Source organism: Martes martes, assembly GCF_963455335.1.
Source record: "Martes martes genome assembly, chromosome: X".
Lineage (NCBI taxonomy): Eukaryota > Metazoa > Chordata > Mammalia > Carnivora > Mustelidae > Martes > Martes martes.
The window spans coordinates 103,276,493-103,302,285 of NC_137897.1; the positions used below are offsets into that span (position 1 = coordinate 103,276,493).

At 36.7% G+C, this 25,793-nt stretch overlaps 1 protein-coding gene across 1 annotated transcript; it reads left to right on the plus strand.

Annotated features, from left to right (window-relative positions):
• Positions 1-24,436: 24,436 nt before the first annotated feature.
• On the plus strand, positions 24,437-25,393 carry OR13H1 (olfactory receptor family 13 subfamily H member 1; the record flags this gene model as incomplete). The annotated part of the gene is made up of 1 exon (XM_080795575.1): positions 24,437-25,393. The coding sequence occupies one exon, from the start codon at positions 24,437-24,439 to the stop codon at positions 25,391-25,393; it is 957 nt and encodes a 318-aa protein (XP_080651701.1).
• Positions 25,394-25,793: the final 400 nt, after the last annotated feature.

The following is a 25,793-nucleotide window of genomic DNA, read 5'->3' on the forward strand; positions in this document are numbered from 1 at the left end:
TTCCCGATCACTATATCTTCTCCACAATAGTAACTACTGTCATGAACCCTAACACAATATATGTGCCTATTCTTCTCTCTCTGCTTTCTTTTATCCAACATTATCCTTTTAAGGCTCATCCATATCCTGGTATATAGCAATGTCTCCACTGCTGTATAATAGTCTATGAAAAGCATTTCTTATATCCAGTTGAATATTCTTTGTATTATTTTTATTAATTTTTATTTTTTATTCTTGTAAGAGCACTTAACATGAGATCTATTAACAAATTTTTAAGTATACAATATAGTACTGTAAACTACAGGTACTATATTGTACAGTAGATCTCTAGAACTCACTCATCTTGCGTAATAAAACTTTATACCCATTAAACAACTCCCCATTTCCCCTCTCACACAGCCCCTGGAAACCATCATTCCATTCTTTGCTTCTAGGAGTTTGACTATTTTAGATACCTTGTATAAGTGGAATCATGCAATATTTGTCCCATGTCTGCCTTATTTTGCTTAGCATAATGTCCTCAGCTCCATTCATGTTGCTACATTTGGCAGGATTGGCTTTTTTTAAAAATAAATAATATTACTGATTCTACTTTTTGTTTACTTGTTTATTCTTTTTTTTTTTTCTATTCCACATGTAAGTGAAATCATTTGGTATTTGTCTTTCTCTGTCTGACTTATTTCACTTAGCATTATACCCTTTAGGTCCACCCATGTTGTCACAAATGGCAAGATCTCATCCTTTGTGTGTATATACCACATTTTCTTTTTTTATTAAGATATAATTGACATCTGGTATAAGTTTAAGACATACAATGTATTCATTTGGTACATTTAAATATTACAATATGATTACCAGTGTAATATTTGGATTAGCTAACACCTCTATCACATCACATAATTATCATTTTTATTGTATACCACATTTGCTTTATTCATTCATCTGTCAATGGACATTTAGATTGTTTCCATATCTTGGTTATTGTGAATAATGCTGCAAAGAACATGGGAATGCAGATACCTCCTCAAGATCCTGATTTTCTTTTACTTAAAAAAAAAAAAAAAAGATTTATTTGAGAGAGAGCTGTAGAAGGGGTGGAAGAAAGAATCTTTTTTTTTTTTTTCAAGAGAAAGAATCTTAAGCAGATTCTATGCTAAGCACAGAGCCCAACTTGGGGCTGGATCTCATGACTGTGAGATCATGACCTGAGCCAAAACCAAGAGTTGGATGCTTAACTAACTATGCTGCTCAGGCACTCCTCAAGAACCTGATTTTAGTTCTTTTAGATATATAGACCCAAAAGTGAGATTGCTACATCACATGGTAATTCTTTTTTTTTTTTAATTTTTAAAAGATTTTTTGAGAAACCTCCATACTGTTTTCCATAGTGGCTGTACCAATCTACATTCCCACCAACAGTGCACAAGGGTACACATTTCTCTTGTCAGCACTTGTCTTTTGTTTTATTTTTTTTTTATAATGGTTGTCATTATCAGGTGTGAGGTTATATCTCATTGTGGTTTTGATTTGCGTTTCCTTCAGTGATAAGTGATGTTGAGCATCTGTTGGCTATTTGTATGTCTTCTTTTGAGAAATGGTTATTCAAGTAAATGGTGTTGGGAAAACTGGATTTCTACAAAGAAAAGAAAGAAACTGTACCTTTATCTTATACGTACACAAAAATAAACTCAAAATGGATTGTAGACTCAAACATAAGCCCTAAAACTATAAAACTTCCAGAAGAAAACATGAAGGGACATCTTGACATTGATCTTGGGCTGATGATTTCTTGGATATGATATCAAAAGCATAGGCAACAAAAGTGAAAATAGACAAATGGGATCACATGAAAGTAAAAACAGTAAAAGAAACAATCAACAAAATGGAAAGATAAATGATGGAATGGGAGAAAATATTTTCAAGTCCCATATCTGATAAGATGCTATAGTATATAAGGAACTCCTATAACTCAGTAGTAATAATAATCTGATTTAAAGATGGGCAGAGGACTTAGACATTTTTGTTTTATTAATTTTTAGTTTTGTCATTCCCTAATCAGAGAGTATGATCTGTATTGTTTTTACTGTTCTGAGTTTATTGAGTTTTTTTTTAAATTCAGTTATTTCAAATTTACCATGGCCACCTGAAAGGAAGATGTATTCTTTGTTTACAGGGTATATAGTTCAATGTGTTTTTTTACTGTACCTCTCACAAATTGAGACTATATAGGTCTTCTTTATTCTTACCTCTTTGTCTATGTGATCAATTATAGACTGAAAGATCTGTGTTACAGAATCCAAGTGTTTACTGCATTTATATTTGACCCTATATGCCTTATAACTTTAGGCTGACACTCTAATGATATTTTATTTTCTGCATAAGGATTCATGGGATGTAAACACAACTGTCTAGTTTAGGCTTTTTGTCTTGAATTCAAAGTTCTATGATATTAAAATCATGTCCCTTCCTTTTTAATATGCATTTGACTAATATATCATTATCCACCTTTTTTATTTTCAATTTTTCATTGTCACTTTTATATGCTTCATTGAGATATAATATAAACAAACAGAACATATTTAAAAAATATAATTTGATAATTTTGAAATTATTGTGAAATAATCACATCACTACAATCACTGTGAAAACATCACTACAATCAAGATAATGTACATATCCACCATGCCCAAAAATTTTCTCATGATTTTTTTGTAGTCCCTCAATCTTCCCCACCTCAACACAAGCACTCACTGTTTTGTTTTTATTTCACTAAAGACTAATTGGGATTTTCGAGAACTTTGTACAAATGAAATCAAACCGTATGAACTCCTTTTTATCTGGCTACTTTCATTCAGCATAATTATTTTGAGATATATAATATTGTTGTATGCATCAATAGTTCATTCCTTTCATTCCTTTTTATTGTTGAGTAGTGTTCTATTCTGTGGATATAGCATATTTTGTGCATGCATCATTTGTTAATGGATATTTGGGTTGTTTTCACTTTTTGCCTATTACAAATAAAGCTGCTATAAATACTAGCATGCAAGTCTCTATATAGACATATTTTCATTTCTTTTGGAGAAATACCTAGCAGTGAAATAGCTGGATCATATGGTAAGAGTATCTTTGCCTTTTTAAGAGACCGTCAAATTATTTTCCAAAACTGTTGTACCATTTTACATTCCCACCAGCAGTTTACCTTGTTTGGGTGCTCAATACTTTTGTATTACTTTAAATATCTTTAAGGTTTTTTTCTGGGACACAATTAAGTTACTTAGAGTTAAATTCGTTTGGGTCTTGTTTGAAGCTTTTAGGCAAGACTAAAACAGTATTTATTATACAGCTAATTTTGCCCCATGAATAAAACAAGTACATCCTGAGTACTCTATCCAATACTCCCATGAATTATGAAGTTTTCCAGTTTGGCTGATGGGAACAAGAATCACTCCTAGATCTGTGTGAACTCCAGAGATGATTTTCCCTTGATATTTTCAGATGGCTCTTTCCCCCAGCCATGGGGAGTTTCTTTACATGCATATGCTGATCAGTTCTCTCCTGAATACTAAGAAGGATCTTCTGCAATCCTCTGGAATCATCTCCGTGAAACACTGTTCCTTAATACTCTGTCCTCCAAATTCTAGATGTTTTGGTCTCACTGAACTACTAACTCTTTCTCCACAATACAAATGCCTGCCAGATTCTGCCCGATTTTTTCTTCCAGTCAGTAAGGTAGGCAATCACAGAGTTTAATTCATTTGTTTCTCATATTTCATAGAACACTGTCTTTTGTTGTCGAAAGTATTTATATATAAGGTATGTGTGTTTCAGATAGATGATAGATGGCAGACAGATGATAGATGATAGATGCATAGATATAGATAGATAATAGATAGATGGATATCCAGATATAGATAGATATTAGATAGATATCCAGTCCCGGCTACTCCATCTTATTTTGAGTGCATCTCTTGGTGTTGCATTTATATGCATGTACATATATTCATATTCAGCAAAATGACCTTCTTGAAGAAATGAACAAATTGTCTCATTTCTACTTATTGATATGCCAGTTTTTACTTTCATTTCTGTTTCTGTAAGGCTTTGTTTAGAATATTTCCCTTGTGTTTTTCTTTCCCATATCATCTCTTTTTTCTTTGTTTTAACTCAATTGTTCCTTCTGGGGTTTATACAGTTTTCAGTTCCAAATGTTACTTTAATAACAAAGATTTGTACAATAAACTTAAATCATGATTTCTTTAATTACCAACTGTAGAAAATACGTTAGTGACTACCCACTATGATAGATGGGAAAATACTACATAATACTTCTTTCCTCTACAAATCTGCCTCTACCTTCTGATTTCAGCTGTTTAAGTTCATATCATTAGCATTTCTAGTGATCATCTTTATATATACAAATGTTACACTAAGAACAATTTTATTTTATCATATTTTCAGCAGCCACTATGAAAAAAAGGGAATAATTTTGCTTAAATATTCTCCTAACTCCTCTCCCAGTTTATACCTGCTGAATTAGATCAGAAAGAATATTAACATTATCACTATACCATTAAATGTTACTATAGCATAAAGTGGACATGCACTGTCTCATTCTTTCTTTCTAGGAATACAGAAAATCTACATTTCCCAACCTCCCTTGCAGTTCAGTTGGACCATGTGATTAATCATACCAAAGGAACATGAGTGATTTACACAACTTCCAAGTGTGGCCTCTGTAGTGTTCTATGAGAGTCTTCTTGCTCTCTCACTTCCCTGCACCTCTCCCCATCCCATGCATTTGCTTGAAAGTGAATGACTCCAAGACCACAGAACCATATTAGAAAGAGCCTTGAATTCTTGAGTCACTTTGTGGAGAAGAGTCACTTAAGAGAGTCTCTTAACAGGCAACAGACAGTGACATGAACAAGAAATAACCCTCTAGTGAGTTATACCTCTGATATTTTGATAGTGCCTTTTATAACACTTTCCAATCTGTTTCCTAAGCAATATAGTTAATTTTTGAAAGGTTCATTTATTTATTTTAGAGAAAGAGAGAGAGAGCAGAGGGGAGGGGCAAAGGGAGAAGAAGGGAGAGAGAGTCGAAGCTGACTCTGCTAAGCATGGAGACTGTTTTGGGGTTTGATCTCATAACCCTGAGATCATGAACTGAGCTGAAACCAAGAGTCAGTCACTTAACTGACTGAGCCACACAGGCACCCCACAATACAGTTATTTTTATATTCTGGTCTGTCACCATATATAATCCACATTGTATTTTTTAATGTATTCCATTTTTATCACCAATCCTTTTGTAAAAGTTTCTTCACAAGTATCTTAATTGGTTGATTTTTTTTTATAAAGGAGGATTTATGGGAATTTTATTATCTATTCTGATAGGATGAGTAATGACTACCCCCCCCAACACACACAGGTTGTCTATGCCCCAATCCTGGGATCCTAAGACTTTGTTATGTCAAATTGTAAGAGTAACTTTGCTTATAAAATTAGGTTACTAATCAACTGACATTAAGATAGGGAGAATAGCCTAGATTATCCAGGTGGGCCCAATGTAATCATAATATCCAAGCAGAGAAACCAGCTAAGCTATGCTGTACCTAGCCTTCTGAAATATAGAGTATGAGATAATAAATTTATATTGTTTTAAGCCTTGGAGTTTGTGGTAATTTGTTACAGCTGCAATAGGAAACTATTACAACTGCATTCTTCTATGTTTAAAATGTCTGTCACATGAAAAGATGCTCAACATCACTGATCTTCTGGGAAATACAAATCAGAACTGCAATGAGATATCACTTCACACCTCTCAAAATGGCTAAAATCAGCAACACAAGAAACAATAGGTGTTGGCGAGGATGTGGACAAAAAGGAACACTAGTGCACTGTTGGTAGCAATGCAAACTGGTGTAGCCACTCTGAAAAACAGTATGGAGTTTCCTTGAAAAGTTATAACTACTCTATAATTAGTAATTTCACTACTAGGTATTCACCCAAAGAACACAAAAATACTGATACGAAGGGATACATGCATCCCTACATTTATAGCAGCATTATCTACAATAGCCAAATTATGGAAATAGCTCAAGTGTTCATCAACTGATGAATGGATAAAGAATAGATGGTTTATATATACAATGGAATATTACTCAGCCATAGAAAGAATGAAATCTTGCCACTTGCAACGACATCGATGGAGCTAGAGAGCATAATGTTAAGCAAATTAAGTCAGTCAGAGAAAGATAAATACCATATGATTTCATTTGTATTTGGAATTTAAGAAACAAAGCAAATGAGCAAAGGGGAAAAAAAGTAACAAACCAAGAAACAAACTCTTTAACTATAGAGAACAAACTGATGGTTACCAGAGAGAAGATGGGTGGGGAGATGGGTGAAATAGGTGGTGGGGACTAAAGGGTGCACTTGTGATGAGCATCAGGTGTTGAATGGAAGTGTTAAATCACTGTATTATATACCTGAATCTAATATTACACTGAATGTTAACTAACTAGAATTAAAATAAAAACTAAAGAAAAAAATCTGTGGTCATGATGTTCAGTGACAGTTTAACTGTGTATGGGTTTTTTTTTTTTCTCATTTTCCTCCCCTTAAGAAAGCTTAGGCATTCCTTCACTGTCTTCTAGCATTGATTATTGTTCTGTAGAAGTCTGATGCCAGCTGGATTCTTTTGCACTTACAGTTGCTTTGACTGGGAATGGATGGTAACCTGGGCACCTAAAGCATTATTTCCTTACACTTGAAGTACAGTAACTTCAGTGAGTATGCCTTGATAGTGATACTTTTATATGACATAAGAACTGAAACCAAAGGGCAACAAGAAGTTTCATGGAGATAAGCGAGCATAGGCAGCGTGAAGCCCATCACAGGTATACATTGCAAATTTAAGAGGGGAAATGCAGAGCCTCCCAGGTAGCATTTGCCCCGCTCTTAGATTTCAGGAGTCTCCCTGCAAATTCTCAGCAGAAACAGACTATGCATTTTAGTTATGCAGGTTATAATTTTATTTTAATACTACTTTTTATTTTGTTTTTCTGTTCTCTACTTTGGAAATATCAATTATGCATCTCGTTGGATCTCTACTATTTTCCATATTTATAATTTTCTGTCCAGATCTTTTCAGCTCTATTTTACATTTCAACTTGATCTATTTCAAGCCACTAATGTTGATGTGTATACAGTGATTCTATGTTCAGCATATCTAGTCCCTCATTTTTGTTGCTCATTGTGCTTTTCATTTCTCTAATTTTTATATTCTTTCATATTACCTATATCTTTCTGGAGCTCTACCAGTTCACTTGTCATTTCCTTTTGTCTGATTATTATCTCTTCTTTGAACTTGTAAAGCTCATTTTTGAGGTCCTATGTCAGAAACTCCATATTTTCTTTAATTTATTGGATTTTAGAAAGAAGACTTGGTTCAGTATTTTTCTTCTACTCTGTGGCCTATTTTTTATTATGTGTGCTTTAACTGTCTCTCATTTGTTATGGGTTTTTTCACATCTCTATTATAATATCTTAGCATGCATGCCCTATTGATTTCTTTTGGATTGTTACTCATCTTTTAATGAGGACCTATCTTTCATTAAGAATACATTGTGGGGTGCCTGGGTGGCTCAGTGGGTTAAAGCCTCTGCCTCTGGCTCAGGTCATGATCTCAGGGTCCTGGGATCCAGCCCCGCATCAGGCTCTCTGCTCCGCAGGGAGCCTGCTTCCTCCTCTCTCTCTGCCTGCCTCTCTGCCTAGTTGTGATTTCTCTCTGTCAAATAAACAAAATATTTTTTTAATTAAAAACAATTTAAAAAAGAATACATTGTGGACAGTGGTACCTGGGTGGCTTAGTCAGTTAAGTGTCTGGCTCTTGATTTAGGCTCAGGTCATGATCTCAGGGCCGTGAGACTGAGTCACACATCAGACTCTGTGCTGGGTGTGGAACCTCCTTATGATTCTCTCTCACCCTCCTCTTTGCATGCTCTCAAAAGAAAGAAAGAAAGAAAGGAAGAAAAAATACACTGTGAACAGAGGTCCTTGACTAGTAAGCTTGGATAACAAGAAAACTTCTAAGAAATTTTCTCTCCAATACTCTATTCTGGACCTGTGTTCTGAGGAAGCAGCAAATCTGTATGGGTTATAGATCCTACATATGATAATTTCGTATTTACTTTTTTTTTTTCATTGGCCAAGATGAAAAGCCACAGAGTAGATTGCAAATAAATCAATTAATGTATGCCACATCCATGTTCTGTCCCAGGGTCTTTTCAGGACCAGGTCTCTGTTAGTTCTGAGCATTAGGTTTCTCCAGGGTTTCAGAAAAAAAAAAAGAGTAATTGCCCATTGCCCTGTCCTTTCTCTAACTTAGACTCCAAGATTCTTGCCTCTGCCTACTTTCATCATGAACACCAGCCTAAGTGCTTTTTATTTTCCCAAATTATCTTAAATTCATTTACTCTTCTAATAGTTTTCACTTCTACAGCTTTATTCTATATCCCCCATTGCTATAGTAGGTTTATTTTCACTTTTACAGTTATTCTGATATTTTAAAGATATTTGAAAAATATGGTAAAGCAACATCAAGGATGCAGTTGTCCATCTTGAATTAAAAAACTGTTCATTACATTTAAATGTTTTTTTAAGAATTTGGTTAGCCTAACTTATATGGGGAGACACATCCAAATCTTACTTAATGGACAGGGAATGTACAGTGATACAACATGAACTCTTGGCTGGGTACGACTTCTCAGAGAAAGCATGGATTTTCTTTTGACCAAGAAGTTGGCTTCTCTGCCATCCAAAAAAAAAAAAAAAAGAACATCGGAACAGCCAAGATGCCTGCTGTGCAAATGTCCTCCCTCACTAGTCTCTGAAGTCTCTAATCTGTGGTGACTTTCACACAAAGTCTAAAACCTTCCATCCTCAGTCACCTGGGAAGCTGCGATGTTAACTGCCAAGGACCTGCGTGACACTAAAGCTGAAACCAAAGGGCAAAAAGAGGCTCCATGTGGATAAGCAAACAGGGCCAGTGGGAAGCCCATCCCAGGCATATAATGTGAGTTTGTGAGAGGAAATGCAGGGCCTCACAGGTGGAATTTGCCCTGGCCCTTACTTTTCAGGATGTTCCCTGCAAGTTCTCAGCAGAGGAAATGGCAGGAGTGACGAGCCTATTTCTAAAGCCCTTTCCAACAACCTTCAGACTTCACACATTCAGACTGTACTTAGAAATACCAATCAACTCGCCAGTCCCTTTAGGAGCCTTCCAAACGAGCCACCTTTCAAAGAAATAATTGGAAGCAGGCTGAGAAAACAGCAGGCACTCGATAAATGCTTCTATGAATGAGTAAGTGAAATGAATGAATGTATGAGAGAGTGAATGAAAAGCCCGCAACCTCCAGAGCCTAAATCTGTAAATGACCAGAAAAGTATATTTCCTGAGGGAACTATTTCATCTCAATTTGAAAATACTAATTTGTGACCACAGGCTATACAATATATTGTCAAATCCAGCCAATTCATGTTTGTAAAAATAGCTTTTCCAGACAAAACCATTATCAGAAAAAGTAAAAACTGGTAACTTGTTCACACCTTCTGCCTGAACCCTTGACTCTGTTTGATTCAAATGTGAGGCCAAACCCTGATGGATTTTACCGAGTTTTACAGCCATTCAAGGAAGTTATAGCTGCTTTAGACTTAGTCTTTTCCCATCAAAAGTCATAAACCCCAGGTGGACTTGAGGGGGGATCAAAATAGGAAAGAAAATTAGTCTTTTCAACTTTCACAAGGGCAATAACATGTTAATTACAGATCTGTTTCTTTTCAAATTTTCAGCTTGTGTTCCCCCAAAAGTCATATGTTGAAGTCCTAATCCCTAATGTGATGTGTGGAGGTGGAGACATTCAGAAATAATTATGTCATGAGGATGGAGCCCTCATGATGGAATTATTGCCCTTTTCAGAGACAGTGAGATGATTTCTCTCTCTGCGCCTTGTGAAGATACAGCAAGAAGGTGTCAGTATGCAGGCCAGAAAGGGGAACCTCTCCAGGAGCCAATTCAGTTGCCACATCGGCCTTGCATTTCCCAGCATCTAGAACTGTGAGAAAATAAGTATCTGTTATTTAAACCACCTAGTCTATGGTATTTGTTATAGCAACACAAACTGATTAAGACACAGCCCAAAGAATTTTTTGGAAGCTTAGGTGCCTATTTCCTTTACAACTGGAGTGATGAGAACTCTGTGATAAAATGATGGACAGAGTGACTAAGTTCCTAACCCATCTCTATCTCCATTTTAGGAATGATAACATCAGCCTTCACTTCTTTCCGGAAATTCTGTCAAGCAGGACAGTGTATGAAAATGTCCCCAGGCTTCCTGGAACAGAGAGATTAAATCAATTTAAGGCACTTAACACCTAACCCAATTTGTTCTTACTCCCATTTCCCAGCAAGCATGGAGGATATGGAACTGATGAGAACATTCACAGAAATGTTTAATCACACCAGAGTAGGTTTTGCTGGGGTGTAGCATGGGACAAAATCCACTGGAGCAAATATTATAATGAAAAGGTTTACACATCAAAAATGTCTTTCAGCGTCCAACGAGGGGCCAAAGGATTTCAGTAGCATTTGACACAATATCTTTTACAAAACTAGAATCTGGCACTGTCCTTCAAAGTTCATTATTAGAAGATTAAAAAATCATGTTATCTAATATCCCAAAGAAAAAAAAATCTGAAAATGTAGTCATCTAGTCTATGTGTAGATGGCAACAATGATAGGAATATCATTAAAAGCCCATGATATTCTTTTATTGGAAGTCTAATGTTCCATTCCATGATAAAAACACAAGAAACTAGGAATAGAAGGAAACTTTCTCAAACTGTTAAGGGAATCTGAAAAATCCACAGAAGACATCATACTTAATGGGAAAAGGGTGAATGCTTTCTCCCTAAATCAGGAACAAGACAAGGATGTATACTCTTCCCACTTCTATTTAACACCATACTGAAGGTTCTACACAAGGCAATTAGGCAACGAAAAGAAATTAAAGGCATACAGACTTGAAAACAATAAGTAAAATCATCTTTATTCTTAGATGGCATGATCTTATATAGAAAATCCTAAAAAAAAATCATGGAGAAAACTATTGGAACAAATCAACAAGTTCAGAAAGATTGCAGACTACAAAATCGATATACAAAAATCACTTTGAATGAACAATCCATAAATGAAATTAAGAAAATAATACTCTTTAAAATGGGTGAAAATGAGAAGGAGGTACAGACTTTGAGTTATGGAATTAGTAAGTCACAGAATAAAAGGTACAGCATAAGGGAATATAGTCAAATGGTATTATAATAGCATTATAAGATGACAGATGGTAGCTACACTTGTGGTGAGCAAAACATAATGTATAGAATTGTTTAATCATTATGTTGTACTCCTGAAACTAATGTAACATGTGTCAACTATACTGAAATTTTAAAAAATAAGACAATTCCATTGATAATAGCATCAAAAAGAATAATAAGATACCTAGCAATATGTAACAAAGAATGTGCAAAACATACTCTGAAAACTACAAAATATTGTAATTTATTTTACATTAAAGGAGATTTAAATAAGTGGGAAAACACCCAATGCTCAATGATCAGAAGACTTAGCATTGTTGGGGTGACAATACTCCTCAAACTTATGTACATATTCAATACAACCCCATCAGAATCCCAGCTGACTTTTTCATAGACATTTACAAGCTGATCTTAAAATTCAAATGGAATTTTAAGGAATCCAGAATAGCCAAAACAATTTTAAAAATAACAGAATTTTTAAAAAAAAGAACAGAATGGCAGGACACACATTTCCTGATTTCAAGGCTTACTACAAAGCAATGGTAATCAAGACAGAGTATTACTCACACAAAGATAGACATTATAGATAAATGAAATAGAATCAAGAGTCCAAAAATAAACCCAAGTATCTGTGATCAACTAATTTTTAGCAAGGGTGTCAGGACTAATAAATGGGTGAAAATAATAGTGTTTTCAACAAATGGTGCTGGAAAAACTGAATGTCCATGTGCAAACAAATGTAGTTGAGCCCTCACTTCATACTACATAAAAAAAGTAACTCAAAATGGATCAAAGACCCAAATGTAGGAGCTTTCTGTGGTCTGAATACATCTCCTTAAAATTAACATGTTGAAATCCTAATCCACAAACATGACAGTGTTAGGAGGTAGTGACTTGGAAGGTGCTTAGGTCATGAGAGTGGAGCCTCATGAATGGGATTAGGGCCTTATAAGAAACACTCCAGAGAGATCCTTAACCCCTTCGAGCATGTAAAGACACAGCAAGAATGTACAGGGTATGAATCAGGAAGAGGCTTCCCCCAACCATACTACACTTTGATTTTGGACTTTCCAGCCTCCAGAATTATGAAAAATAAATTTCTGTAATATTTCAGGAAAATATTAAAAACTAAAGCAACAGCAAGATACCACTTCACATTCACTAGGGTGGCCAAAATCAAAATGTCAGATAATAACAAGTGTGGGTAAGGACGTGGAGAAATCAGAACCCTCATACACTGCTGATGGGAATGTAACATAACACAATCATGTTGGAAAACAGTGCTGTAGTTCCTCAAATGGTAATAATGGAGTTACACCATATGACCTAGTGATTCTACTTCCAGTTATATCCCCCAGAGAAATGAAAACATATGTCACAAAAATTTGTACACTGTTGTTTATAGCAGCATTATTCATAATATTCTAGAGGTGGAAACAACCCAAATGTCCATCAGTGAACAATTGGATAAGCAAAATGTATTATATCCATTTATTATTAGGCCGTATGAAAAAATGAAGTAGTGATACATGCTGCAACTTGGATGAACCTCAAAAACATTGTGCTATGTGAAAGAAGACAGTCACAGAAGTCAACATAGTGTATGATCCCACTCATATGAAAGTCCAGAATGGGTAAATCTCTGGAGACAAAAAGGAGATTAGTGGTTGCCTTAGGGCAGGGCTGGGAAGTAGGTGAGGGGATAGATAAAGGATATGGGGTTTCTTTTTGAGGTGATGCAAATGTTCTAAAATTAAATGTGGTGATGGTTGCGCATATTTATGAACATATTTAAAAAACATTGAATTGTACATTTTAAACGGGTGAATCGTATGGTAGCAAGTTATATCCTAATAAACATGTTTAGAAAAAAAAGAAGAAAAAAAACTCAGTCTTAGAACTCAGTTGAATGAAAGGGTAAAATTCTACACATACTCTCCAAGAATATCCCTGTCTTTGGAGCAAAAATATAAAAGTTAGAGAGAGGCAGAAAAAAATAACATTTATTCACTTATTTCATAAAAATACATAGAAGGATATAGATCAGGTAGAAGATTAATACATAAGATAGTCAAAATTCTGCTTTTAAGAAGCATATTCTTTTTGTTGTTTAGCAGAAATATATGCTACTTCTTAAGTAGCAGACACTGCTCTAAAAACAAATATTAACTCCGTTAATCCTCACAAAACCCTATGAATTATTATTCCATTTCACAGATTAAGGTACAACTGAAGCCTTGATTTAAGCCTCATTGGGACTATTTTAGCAACCTTCTGATGAATTTTGCTGTCTCTACACTTGCCCCCATTCCATCCTCCACAATGCTGGGAAGGATGATCTAATACCAAAACCAACCATATGCTCTTTAAACTCTTCAGTGGCTTTCCACTACCTTCAGAACAAAGTCCAAATCCTCAGCTAGGTGAACCGTGCTCTTCATTACCTCACCCCTGCCTAACTCTACAATCTAATTGCTTGCCCTATTTTCTCTTTCATGGTCTGCCCCAACCATGCTGAGCTGCTTTTGGTTTCCCAAACCAGGAAGTAAGTTTCACATCTCTGGGCCTTGGTACATGCTTCTTTTTCTCTTTGATTTTTCTTTCTACTTTCCCACATGCTTCCTGACAAGCCCCTACTTACTTAAAGACTCAGCTCATTCATTCCATTCATTGTGGAATTTAAGAAACAAAACAAATGAATAAGGAAAAAAAAAAGATAAACCAAAAATAGCACACTCTTAAGCACAGAGAACAAACTAGTGGTTGCTGGAAGGGAGTTGTGGGGGAATAGGTGAAACAGATAAAGGGGATTAAGAGTATACTTTTCTTGAATACTGAGGAATGTATAGAATTGTTGAATTATTACACTGTACACTTGAAAATAATATCACAGCATGTTAAATTATACTTTATTTTTTAAAAGATTTTATTTATTTTTTTGACAGAGAGAGAGCACAAGTAGGCAGAGAGGCAGGCAGAGAGACAGGCAGAAGCAGGCTCCCTGTTGAGCAGAGAGCCCGATGCGGGGCTCAATCCCAGGACCCTAGGATCATGACCTGAGCCAAAGACAGAGGCTTAACCCACTGAGCCACCCAGGCGCCCCAAAAGCACTTTTTTTTTTTAGGTTGGCTCCATGTCCAGAATGGAGCCCAACACTGGGCTTGAACTTATGACCCTAAGATCAAGACCTGAGTTGAGATCAAGAGTCAGATGCTTAACCCACTGAGCCACCGAGGCACCCCTAAATTATACTTTAATTTTTTTTAAAAAGGAAAAAAAGAGAAAAAAAGATTCAGCTCAAGCTTTCCCTTCTCAATTAAACTGTCCTGACATCCTGTCATCCCCAGTAGAATTGACCAATCCCTCTTTTCTTCCATGATAGCTGGTGTTCCTTTCAAAGCACTTGTGATACTTTTTTTTTTGTATGAACTACTTTAGGTATCTGTATCTCCTTACTAAATGATAAAATTATTGAAGTTAAAGACCTAGACTTATTTCTGTACATTGAACTTCTGACATATTGTCTGAAACCATGGTACATAGTCTATATGTTTATTTAATAAGTGAATACATGAATGAATGAAGCAATCAGTCAACTAATAGATCAAGTAACTTAAATCTTCCTGAAAAAAATCAATGAATCAATCAGTAGATCAAGTAATATGAATTTTCTAGAAACTTGACTTCTGCATAGGGCATATTGCCCCAGCCCCTACCAGCTATGCTAAACCAATACTTTCATCATCATGTTCCTCCTGAAGAGCCTGTAATGTTTCTGACCTGAATACATAAAATGACTATATGATAAAGAATGTCCATAATACCAATTGCTACTTATTTTTTTCTTTTTTTAAATTTTATTTTATTTTTTCAGTGTTCCAAGATTCACTGTTTAAGCACCACACCCAGTGCTCCATGCAATACATGCCCTCCTTAATAACCACCACTAGGCTCACCTATCTCCCCACCCTCCTCCCCTCCAAAACCCTCTGTTTGTTTCTCAGAGTCCACAGTCTCTCATGGTTCATCTCCCCCTCTGATTTCCCCCAATTCGCTTTTCCCTTCATTCTCTTAATGCCCTCCATGTTATTCCTTATGCTCCACAAGTAAGTGAAACCATATCATAATTGACTCTCTCTGCTTGACTTATTTTACTCAGCATAATCTCTTCCAGTTCTGTCCATGTTGATACAAAAGTTGGGTATTCATCCTTTCTGATGGAGGTATAATATTCCATTGTATATATGGACCATAGCTTCTTTATCCATTCGTCTGTTGAAGGGCATCTTGGCTCTTTCCACAGTTTAGTGACTGTGGCCATTGCTGCTATGAACTTTGGAGTACAGATGGTCCTTCTTTTCACTACATCTGTATCGTTGGGGTAGCCAATTACCACTTATTGATTGTTTATTACGTTCTGGGCACAACACTTATCACTTTTCATATGTTATTTCGTCTCCTTAAGCCTCTTTCTTAATCTGTAAAATTAAGGTGTTGTGAAATTAAATGAGCTAATCTGTATATCTATGGATATGTATTTCTCCCGCCACAAAATCAAATAAGGCCAGTGTGTCCTACCTGAAATTCAGATCTAATCCTGAGATCTATAGGCCTACTCTCATTCCATTCAGATCACAGATTTGAAATAATTCTATGAACTGGTAATGTCTTTATCTTCAAGTGTCTTTTGCAATCAGTATGTAATTTGGTTCTCATAAAACCCATATGGGCAGGGATTATTGTTCACCATTTCACAAATGGGAAGAGGTTAATAGAATTATTACAATAATAAAGCAAGTTTGTGACAGAGCCAAGACAAGCACCCAGGTCTCCCCACAAGTGATTCATATTTTTATGTTGGGGTTATTTACAATAAAGTCTCATATTCTAAAATGGGTGTCATTTAGATGAACACATTCAGTACAACTGTCTTGTGTCAAAGTCATAAGAAGTTTCTGAAGGTAAATCCCACTGCTTAGCTTCTATCTGTACAGAACTTTTTATTGTTGTTTTTAAGCCTTCAAAGTTTCTCCATTCTCTTCTTGAGAAAACATTGTACATTTTCCCCATTGCTTACAATTAGTATGTCATTATGGAGTTGGAAGTTTTAGGTAAAGTTAACTGCCAAGTCTGCCAACTTCTTAACAATGCCCAATGTGGCATCTTTGGGTGTTTGCAAGAAGTAGTTTTTAATTGCTCAACTTTGAGGACTGCACTGAGGCTAATCATGCCCCAAGGGCCTGAGAGAAACTCTAAGACACAAACCTATTAGAAATGTTCTATTTGTCTGGGACCAACCCAAAGCCTCACAGGTGTAAAGAACACTTTTCCACTTTAAGATGACCTAATCATCTCTCAACATTGAAACAAATTTCCTTAGACATCTGCTTAAAGATAATTAGGACATGTTTGGCTGGTCAGTCCTCTCCAGAACCTTATTTCCCTTTTTTTCTGGTAATTCATGGCTCCTAGTACAAGGCTCAGGTTTACCTTATAACATAAGGAAAAGGGAGAAGGCAGAGATGTCATTTGCTAAATTAGAATTATAGATTTGTGCATAACTCCATACAGACACCCAAGGACTGTGGTGAGGAATTGCCTATACTACGGTCGGCCCTTTATAATCCACTACACACTGTTTTGCTTGTCTTCTGATTAAAGATTTTTCAAGAGTACACCAGAAGCAGCTACAGAGGTCTTCTACTAGTCACAATCTTTCCAAAGCAGAGAAATGTATTTCTACCAGCTCAGTTCCCAACCCATCTCTTCCCCTTTGCCTGAAGTAATTCCTGCTATTCAGCATTCTAAAGCCTTCGTTTGACTGTCAGGATACATCCCTACACTAACCAACAGAACCTACAAATGTTTTCATTTTTGCTTTAACCCAGATATTTCCTGCAACCCTTTTACTAGGCCTTAGGATAACTTCCTTAGCTGCCTTCCATATACAAGAAAGATATTTATGACCTACTACCAAAAAATGCTTTTAACAGGAAAAGTTTCTCTAAAATAAAGGGTGTCATAACTGCAACAGGTCCCAGAAATGGTCTGATAAGCAAAAGAAATTAAGATCCAGAAAGTTAAAGTAAGCTGCCCAATATCAGACAACTTGTAGGGTGTCTGCTCTCGCCTTGGGTCTTCTCTTCTGACCAATTTGAGAATGACACATTAAGGATACATTTAGAGGTCATGAGGCTGACAGAAGTTAAATACTGTCATGAGAATTGATTCCATATCCTAGCCATTACTGTTTTCTAATTGGCAGTGAAACAAGCCTCAGCTAAAAACAGGTGTCTTAATGTGGTACCAATATTATGTCACACTGAGTTACCCAAGGACCTGGACAAAATCTTGCTGAGTACCAGATCTGAGACCTTTGCCCTCAAAGCAAGAATTAAGCGAAATACCATAAGGATAATTTCTCAAAAGTCAGTGATGTGGAAGTAACCCTGAGTTTTCTATCCATCTCTGTCTATAATTAATTCTGTGACCTTTAGGCTATTCACTTCATTGTTTTAGATCACAATTCTCCCATGTATAAAATATAAGTACAAACTTATGTGAACACATTTGGAAAAGTAAAAGTAGCTAACATGCTAGAATTTACTGAGTATTTATTATTACCATGTGGCAGGGGCTATTCTAAGTATTTTACATTTAAATAAGTATTTATTCATTTCCTAAAGATGAGAAATTCAGCTCAGATTCTTTGGATTACTTGAACCAGTTCACAGAGCTAGTAACCTTCTGAGTACACAGCCTAAACCACTACCTCAGACTGCTTCCCACTATCCTATATTGTATCTACTACCATAAAAAGTGTTACAGAGATAGTAAAACAATTATTTTTCCTCAGGTAATCTATGCCATAGCTGAAGAGTCCGATAACAGAGAGAACCAGATAACAAAATAGGTAACAGAAGAACTAAACTGAGTGTTGAACGATGGATTAGATAGGACCTTGCTTTCCAAGTCAGTAAAGTATCAGAATGATCAGTGCAGAAGGAGTGGGGCTGAGCATGAAGGAATTCATAGAGCAATGAAGGAACTAACCTGATTCAAGTGGAGACAACTTGGGGAAGACTCGGGAGACAGAAGTGGATGTGGATGTGGGAATCAATAACATATAAATCTGTAGAGTTTGCATACCACTTACCACCAGTGCATATACACATTCTCATTTGTTTGGACCATGTCAGTTTCTCCCACCAGACTGGAAGTTCCATGAAAGTGGGAACCATATCTGGCAGTTTTTTGCACCATGTATCCTCAATGCCAAGCACATTGCCTGACATATGGTAAGTGTTCATTAAATATTTGTTGAATAAATGTATCAATGGGTAAATAAAAAAGTAAATGTTACATGATAGATGAGGGACTTCCATAGCTGACCTTATGTGCCTTATGAAGGAATACAGACTTGATACTGTTGCAAAAAGGAGCCCATGGAGGCTGTTTGAGCAGGCTGAGGTGGGGGGGAGTGGGAATGAAAAGGCAAACATAAGGACTATTTCAATGTGGGAATCAATAACACATACATCTCTGCACTGCACTCTCTATCCCAGCTGTCCCCCGGTAGACATTTCTCCACCAGCTGCAGGCTCTGTCACGACACCAATTTAATACAGAAAGCATGTGAAGGGACTATGGACCAAAATAAAAAAGAATTATTTCTTAGTTCTGTGGAAAGCCCAACAGTGGTATACAAAAGGCCCATGGTCTCAAAAGTCTCCTTTCTCTTTTATTTGTTTTCCCTACATAAAATGCCACATTTTTTTTTCAAACAGCTCTGGTTTGGCAAAATTTAATTGCCTGTTTGGGATGAGGTCCCTGAAGCTCTCAGAAGTTAATTATTTCTTTCTGGTGAAGATCAGAAACTTTGAACTCTACGCGTGAGATAAATGATCTGGTAGCACTTTGGAACCTCAACTTATTTAAGTTGCTGAGCAGCTCATCAACTTGCTCCCTGCCTTTGGAATTGAATCTGGAAGAGAATTGGACCCCAGACATCCTGAGTAGGCTGAGGATGTAGATTTATAGATTTAGTTCAGAGCAAACTATGCTCCCAGAGATAGAGTTCTGATGACAGCTTCAGATAAACATATAGATTGATGAATTTTGAACCTAAATGAAGAGAAGAGGAGAAATGCCATAATTTCTAGACCAACCTGCTCAAGGAAAGGCAGTTTCTGGTAGTTTTATTTTCTGGATAGGTAAGGGGTAACTAATAGGCTTTTGAGCTTCAACTCCAGGATGATGCTTTGGAAGTGGGTTGGGTCTATTTTTCAGCTTTAGTGAGTAAAGGGATTGTCATTAGATCTTTTTGCTGACAGAGAGATGCACAAGTCCTTGGAGTCTTCAGGTTACATATTTTCACTCTCTGGCACTGAAAATAGGTAGTGGGGAAAGAGCAGAAAACTGGGTAGGGTAGGTATGCAGCCCAGGACATCTCCTGAAAGTTATCTAATTTAGTTTAAAGCCCTGGGTACAGCATGTTTTGCTATCATTTCCTTCTTTTTTTAAAGAAAGTGGCAATTTGGTTTAATTGTGTTCCAGTTCATCAGGATAAGATAATAGGTAGATAAGTATTGCCAAGAGGGGAAAGATATCTAACCTAACAGACTGAAAATTGAAATAACCTAAGGGTCTTGATGAAAAACATTCAGATGACCTTAATCCTCCTTATGTTACAATTTTTCTGAGGGAGACTGAACAATGATGTAAGTGGGTCAAATGTCACTGAAATAAATGTTTGCCTAAGAAATTAAATAATGTAATTGGATACCATTACCAAGGGCTGCATATTGAAGTGTTTGACAGTTGCAATTTGATCTAATCCAAAAGAATTTTCTTTCTTGAGAGGTTTCCAGGCATTTGGGAGTTTGAGAACCTGGGAAGGCTTTTGAAATCCCACCATGAAAGTTTGCAGAAAAATCATCACTATTCCAAACCTGACAATGTGAAAAATTATTCTTTTGGGCAATCTCATTCTACTGCAACTACTGGTATTGAAACAGACCTCCAATGGTGAGTCAGTAACGAGAAAAGGCTCTAATTTCTTCTCTCCCCTCCCAATTTTGTTCCTCTAACCATTTATGAGACATGGGCAAACTCCAGGAAGTCAAGGGGCAGCCATTAGTTGGAAGGAAAGTTAGGCTGTGTAAATAATTACAGGTGACAAGACTCAGATGGGAAATATGCTGGGTCCAGTTTGCCAGGAATCTTTTAATGATAATTCTAGGGTGAAATAATCAACATTGTCTTTGGAGGACAGGGCCCAGACTAATGAAGAAAAGCCCCCTCAATTAAGAGGCTGAGTAGCCTTTAAGTGAGAAAGGGAAACTGTCATCAATTTTAAGTTCTATGGGTACAAACACAGTACTAATGGAGGCAAGGTCATGGGCTAGATCCCAATATCTATCTGTTAGCTTAACACCATCTAAAAACAATTCTTCCCAGGGACCTAGATTGATCACCAGTTTTTAGTCAAATGACTCATCAATTTATTCTACTGGGCTCTTTGAAGACTGAGGAATAAATTCTTTATAAACTTTCCATCAATACTGGAGAAACAGAATATATCCTGCAGCCCACTGGGAATGATAGATTCATATAAAAGAGAGTAAACATGTATTTATCAATATTTAATATTTAACAGTAAAAGCAATGTGTTTTAAACAATTCTAGGCGCAACAGAGACCTTTAAATGGTGTAACAATCAGCTGTCTACTTCTATACAAAACCAGTTCATCCTCCCATCCGTAGCCTGCCCCTCATCTTTCTAGATCTTCTACTGTGGATGGTGCATGTATAGATAATTGGGAATTAAATATAGACCATTCAAGAAAATATAGGGCATGACTATACTAACTTAAAGTGTAAAAGTCTTCATTGTGACTCTCATCTTTCTTCATTTTACCATTATGGAAATGATTATCTCAATTTTCACTTGCAAGGTAGAGGCAAACCAAGAGAAAAACTCTTTCTCAGGGTCCCATAATAAATGAAGACAGAACCAGCATTAGGTTTCTTACGCTCTGAGGACACTCCTGCAAAGGCAGGTCATCAGCCTCCCCACCCCTTGCGTGTGTTTGCCAATTCCTAAGCGCCATAAACTTTTATATCTGTGGATTTATCATTCTTGTGTACTTAGCCTGTTTGAGAGGCTGACAAAGTAGAGAATGAGACACAGGGATAGGTTCTTGGAGGCCAGGACAGGGAAGTAAGGGAGCTATGGAATCTGCAAATGCAAATTTAGGCCAGTGAAAGGAAGGAACTTATACAGAGACATAGTCAGTGAGTAGTAGAAACTTCAAGGAAAAGTTTAGAAAGAAAAGGAAGCGTTAGTTTCATGAAGAAGTACATAAACATTAAAGGGTATTTGGTATATAAACAACAATGTCAGGGGAAGAATCAGAAGAAGAGAGGTTGTCTTTCAATGTGGAACAGGCAAAGAGCTCCACTCACACATTCATTCATCAAGTAATTCTTGAGTACCCTCAATGTACTAGGCACTATTCTAAATTTTTGGCATACAGCAGTGAGCTAAATGGACAAAACTCCCTGACCTCATTAACCACATTCTAGTTAAAAGAGGTAATCAATAAACATAATAGATAAAATATACCATGTGCTAGAAATAATGATTCTAAGGAAAAAAATAATGTGGGAAAGTGGGGTATAAAATGTCAGAGGCTAAAAATGAACCTTTAGACAGGATGGTCAAAGAAGGACTCACTAAAAAGATTTGTTGTGTGTAAAGACCTGAGGGAAGTAAGATGATAAGCCAGGCAAGGATCTGGGCTTCATATATATAGAGCAACAAAATCAAAGAAAGCAAAGGCTCTAAGAAAGGGATGTGTTGTGAATGTTTAAGGAACAATGAGGAGGCCAATGTGACTAGAACAAAGTAAGCAAGGAAAAGAGTAATAGGAACTGGGGTCAGAGAGGTAATTGGGAAGCAAGCCATGTAGGGCCTGATAGGTCATAATAAGGAGATTGACATTCAATTAGGTTAAAATGGGAAACTACTGAAGTTTTTTAATGGAAAAGCAACCTGATCTGACTTACAATTTAACTGAATCATTTGAACTGAATGGGAGCAAGGCCAGAAACAGTGAAGCCAATAAGGAAGTCACTGGCAAAATTCAGGTGAGTAATGGTGATGATTTGGAATAAAGGACAACAGTGCAGGTGACAAGAGGAGTAGTTGGATTCTGGATAATATCTGGACAATAACAGAAATTATTTACTTATATATTTATTTATTCATTCATTCATTTTATGTCAGGTCTCCATACTAGGTACACCAGTAAATAAAGCGGACAAGTTCCTGTCTTCAGTAAATTTACAGTTGAGTGGGAGACAAATAATAAACAAGCAATAAAATTATTAATATAATCTCAAATATTAGAATATGCTATAAGAAAAGCATAAACCGAGGGGAAAGAGAGTGGTAAGATGGAAAGAGAAAGCCTTTTCAGATAGGTCAGTCATTCAAACCCTCTTCCTACTACCCACACTTTTAGAAACATCACATTAGATTTTTCACACTCTTAACTGGTGCTCAGCAACAACAGCACAAAAAACACAGGAGAAGCTGGCAACATAAATCTAACCAGGGATAGTAGCAGAAGGTTTGCACAGACCTCAAGGATTCCATGAAATATTCCATTTACATAATATCAGTTCAGATCAATAAAGTACTTTGCAGCACTCTATGACAAACACTGTGGCAGATACTAGTGCAATGCGCAAATGGAGACATGAACAATTTAGGAGTGACCAACAGACAGAAGAATAAGCAATATTTTATCTTAAAGTGTCAGAAGGTACCCTCTTGCTAGAGTTCAGTTACTTAAGCTGATTGAAGTTGTTTTAGAAAATGGTGAACAAGTAAGAAAAGCAGGAAGATGGCCTCCCTTTCTTTTCTTCTTACTTGAAAAAAAAAAAATAACCCAAAGTTATCTGGTGGAAGAGGGATGGAAAATTTTTCATATAACCATTTTCAAAAGGATGGGGAGGGGCGCGTGGGTGGCTCGGCGGGTTGAGGCCTCTGCCTTCGGCTCGGGTCATGATCCCAGGGTCCTGGGATCGAGCCCCGCGTCGGGCTCTCTGCTCAGCAGGGAGCCTGCTTCCTCCTCTCTCTCTGCCTGCCTCTCTGCCTACTTGTGATTTCTGTCTGTCAAATAAATTAAAAAAAAAATAAAATCTTTAAAAAAAAAAAAAAAGGATGGGGAATTTGCTATTTTCCTAGGGAAGGAAGAAATTTCTAGCTTTGTCTCTGTTCTCATTTTAGATGTCCATCAACAGATGAATGGATATCACGTCTTCTTTATAATATATATACACATATATAAAAAATATATATTATAAAGATGTGATGTGTGTGTGTGTGTGTGTGTGTGTGTGTGTGTGTATATATATATATATATATATGTATGTATATATAGTGGAATACTATGCAGCCATCAAAAACCCCAGAATCTTACCATTTGCAATGACATGGATGGAACCAGAGGATATTATGCTAAGTGAAAGAAGTCAGAGAAAGACAATTATCATATGATCTCTCTGATGTGAAGAATTTGAGAGGCAGGGTGGGGGCTCATGGGAGGGAAGGGAAGGAAAAATGAAACAAGATGAGACTGGGGAGGGTGACAAACCATAAGAGACTCAATCTCAGGAAACAAACTGAGGGTTGTTGGAGGGATGTGGGGAGGGATAGGGTGTCTGGTGATGAACACTAGGGAGGGTATGTGCTATGGTGAGTGCTGTGAAATGTGTAAGACTGATGACTCACAGACCTGTACCCCTGAAGCAAATAATACATTATATGTTAATAAAAAGGAGATAGACTGAGTCAGCTGTTTTGATAACCCCCCAAAATGGATATCTCATTTGTATTCCCTATCTTTTGAAAAAGACAAAGAATGATCGTGTACACCCTAATTATGTCCACTTTTCTCACACCAACCCTCCCTCTTTATTCTCATTCTTACAGGTAAAATGAAGCAATCATTGGCACACATCCAGTGAATAGCAGCAAATAGGAAGAATGGCCATAGATAATGCTACAGCAGGGTTTGAGTTTCTCCTTATTGGAATCTCTAACTATCCTGAGTGGAGAGTCACATTTTTCACATTGGTGCTGATAACTTACCTGAGTACGTTGTTGGGGAATGGACTTATCATCTTTCTTATCTACTTTGACGGCCACCTCCACACTCCAATGTACTTCTTCCTTACTAATCTGTCTTTCTTAGACCTTTGCTATGGAACCACTTCTATGCCCCAGGCCTTGGTACATTGTTTCTCTACCCATCCCTACCTCTCTTACCCACAATGTTTGACCCAAATCAGTGTCTCCTTGCTCTTGGCCACAGCAGAGTGTCTCTTACTGGCTGTTATGGCCTATGACCGTATGGTTGCTATCAGCAATCCCCTGCGCTATTCCATGATCATGAATGGCCCAGTGTGTGTCTGGCTGGCTGCTACCTCATGGGGAGCATCACTTGTGCTCACTACCATGCTTGTCTTATCCCTGAAGCTTCACTTCTGTGGAGCTAACATCATTAACCATTTTGTTTGTGAGATTCTTTCCCTCCTTAAGTTGGCCTGTTCTGATACCAGTCTCAATGAGCTTATGATCCTCACCACAGGTATCTTCACCCTGCTCCTACCCTTTGGATTTGTTCTTCTCTCATACGTCCGAATTGCCATGACTGTCCTAAGGATTCGCTCAGCCCAGGGTAGGCTCAAGGCCTTTTCCACCTGTAGCTCTCATTTGACTGTGGTGACAATCTTCTATGGGGCAACAATCTCCATGTATATGAAACCTCAGTCGAAGTCATCCCCTAACCAGAACAAGTTTATTTCAGTATTTTATGGGGCTTTGACACCCATGTTGAACCCCCTGATATATAGCCTGAGGAACAAGGATGTTATAGGGGCAATGAGGAAAATTATGGCAAAAAGAACACGAGCCTTCTTTGTTTCTAAATTTCATATATAAATGAATAAAACACTGTGTGTGTGTATATATATATACATATAACTATATATATATATACATATACTACATATACATGTAGTGTGTGTATATATGTGTGTGTATGTATGTGTGTATGTGTGTGTATATATATATATACATATATATATATAGTTATATTAGTCACCATACAGTGCTTTATTCATTTTTGATGTAGTGTTCCATGGTTCATTATTAGTTTAGAGACATCAGCTACATCTTTACTGATGGTAAAATATTGTTTAAAGGGTCTGATTTCTGATTTTACCTTTGGTGGAACAGATGGTTATCATCTGAGAAGCTTCAGGAAGTGCTCCCACCCCAAAATATTAGCCCTACAAAGTCTTGAATTTCCATTAGAAGCATTATTTTTCCTCTGTTTTAC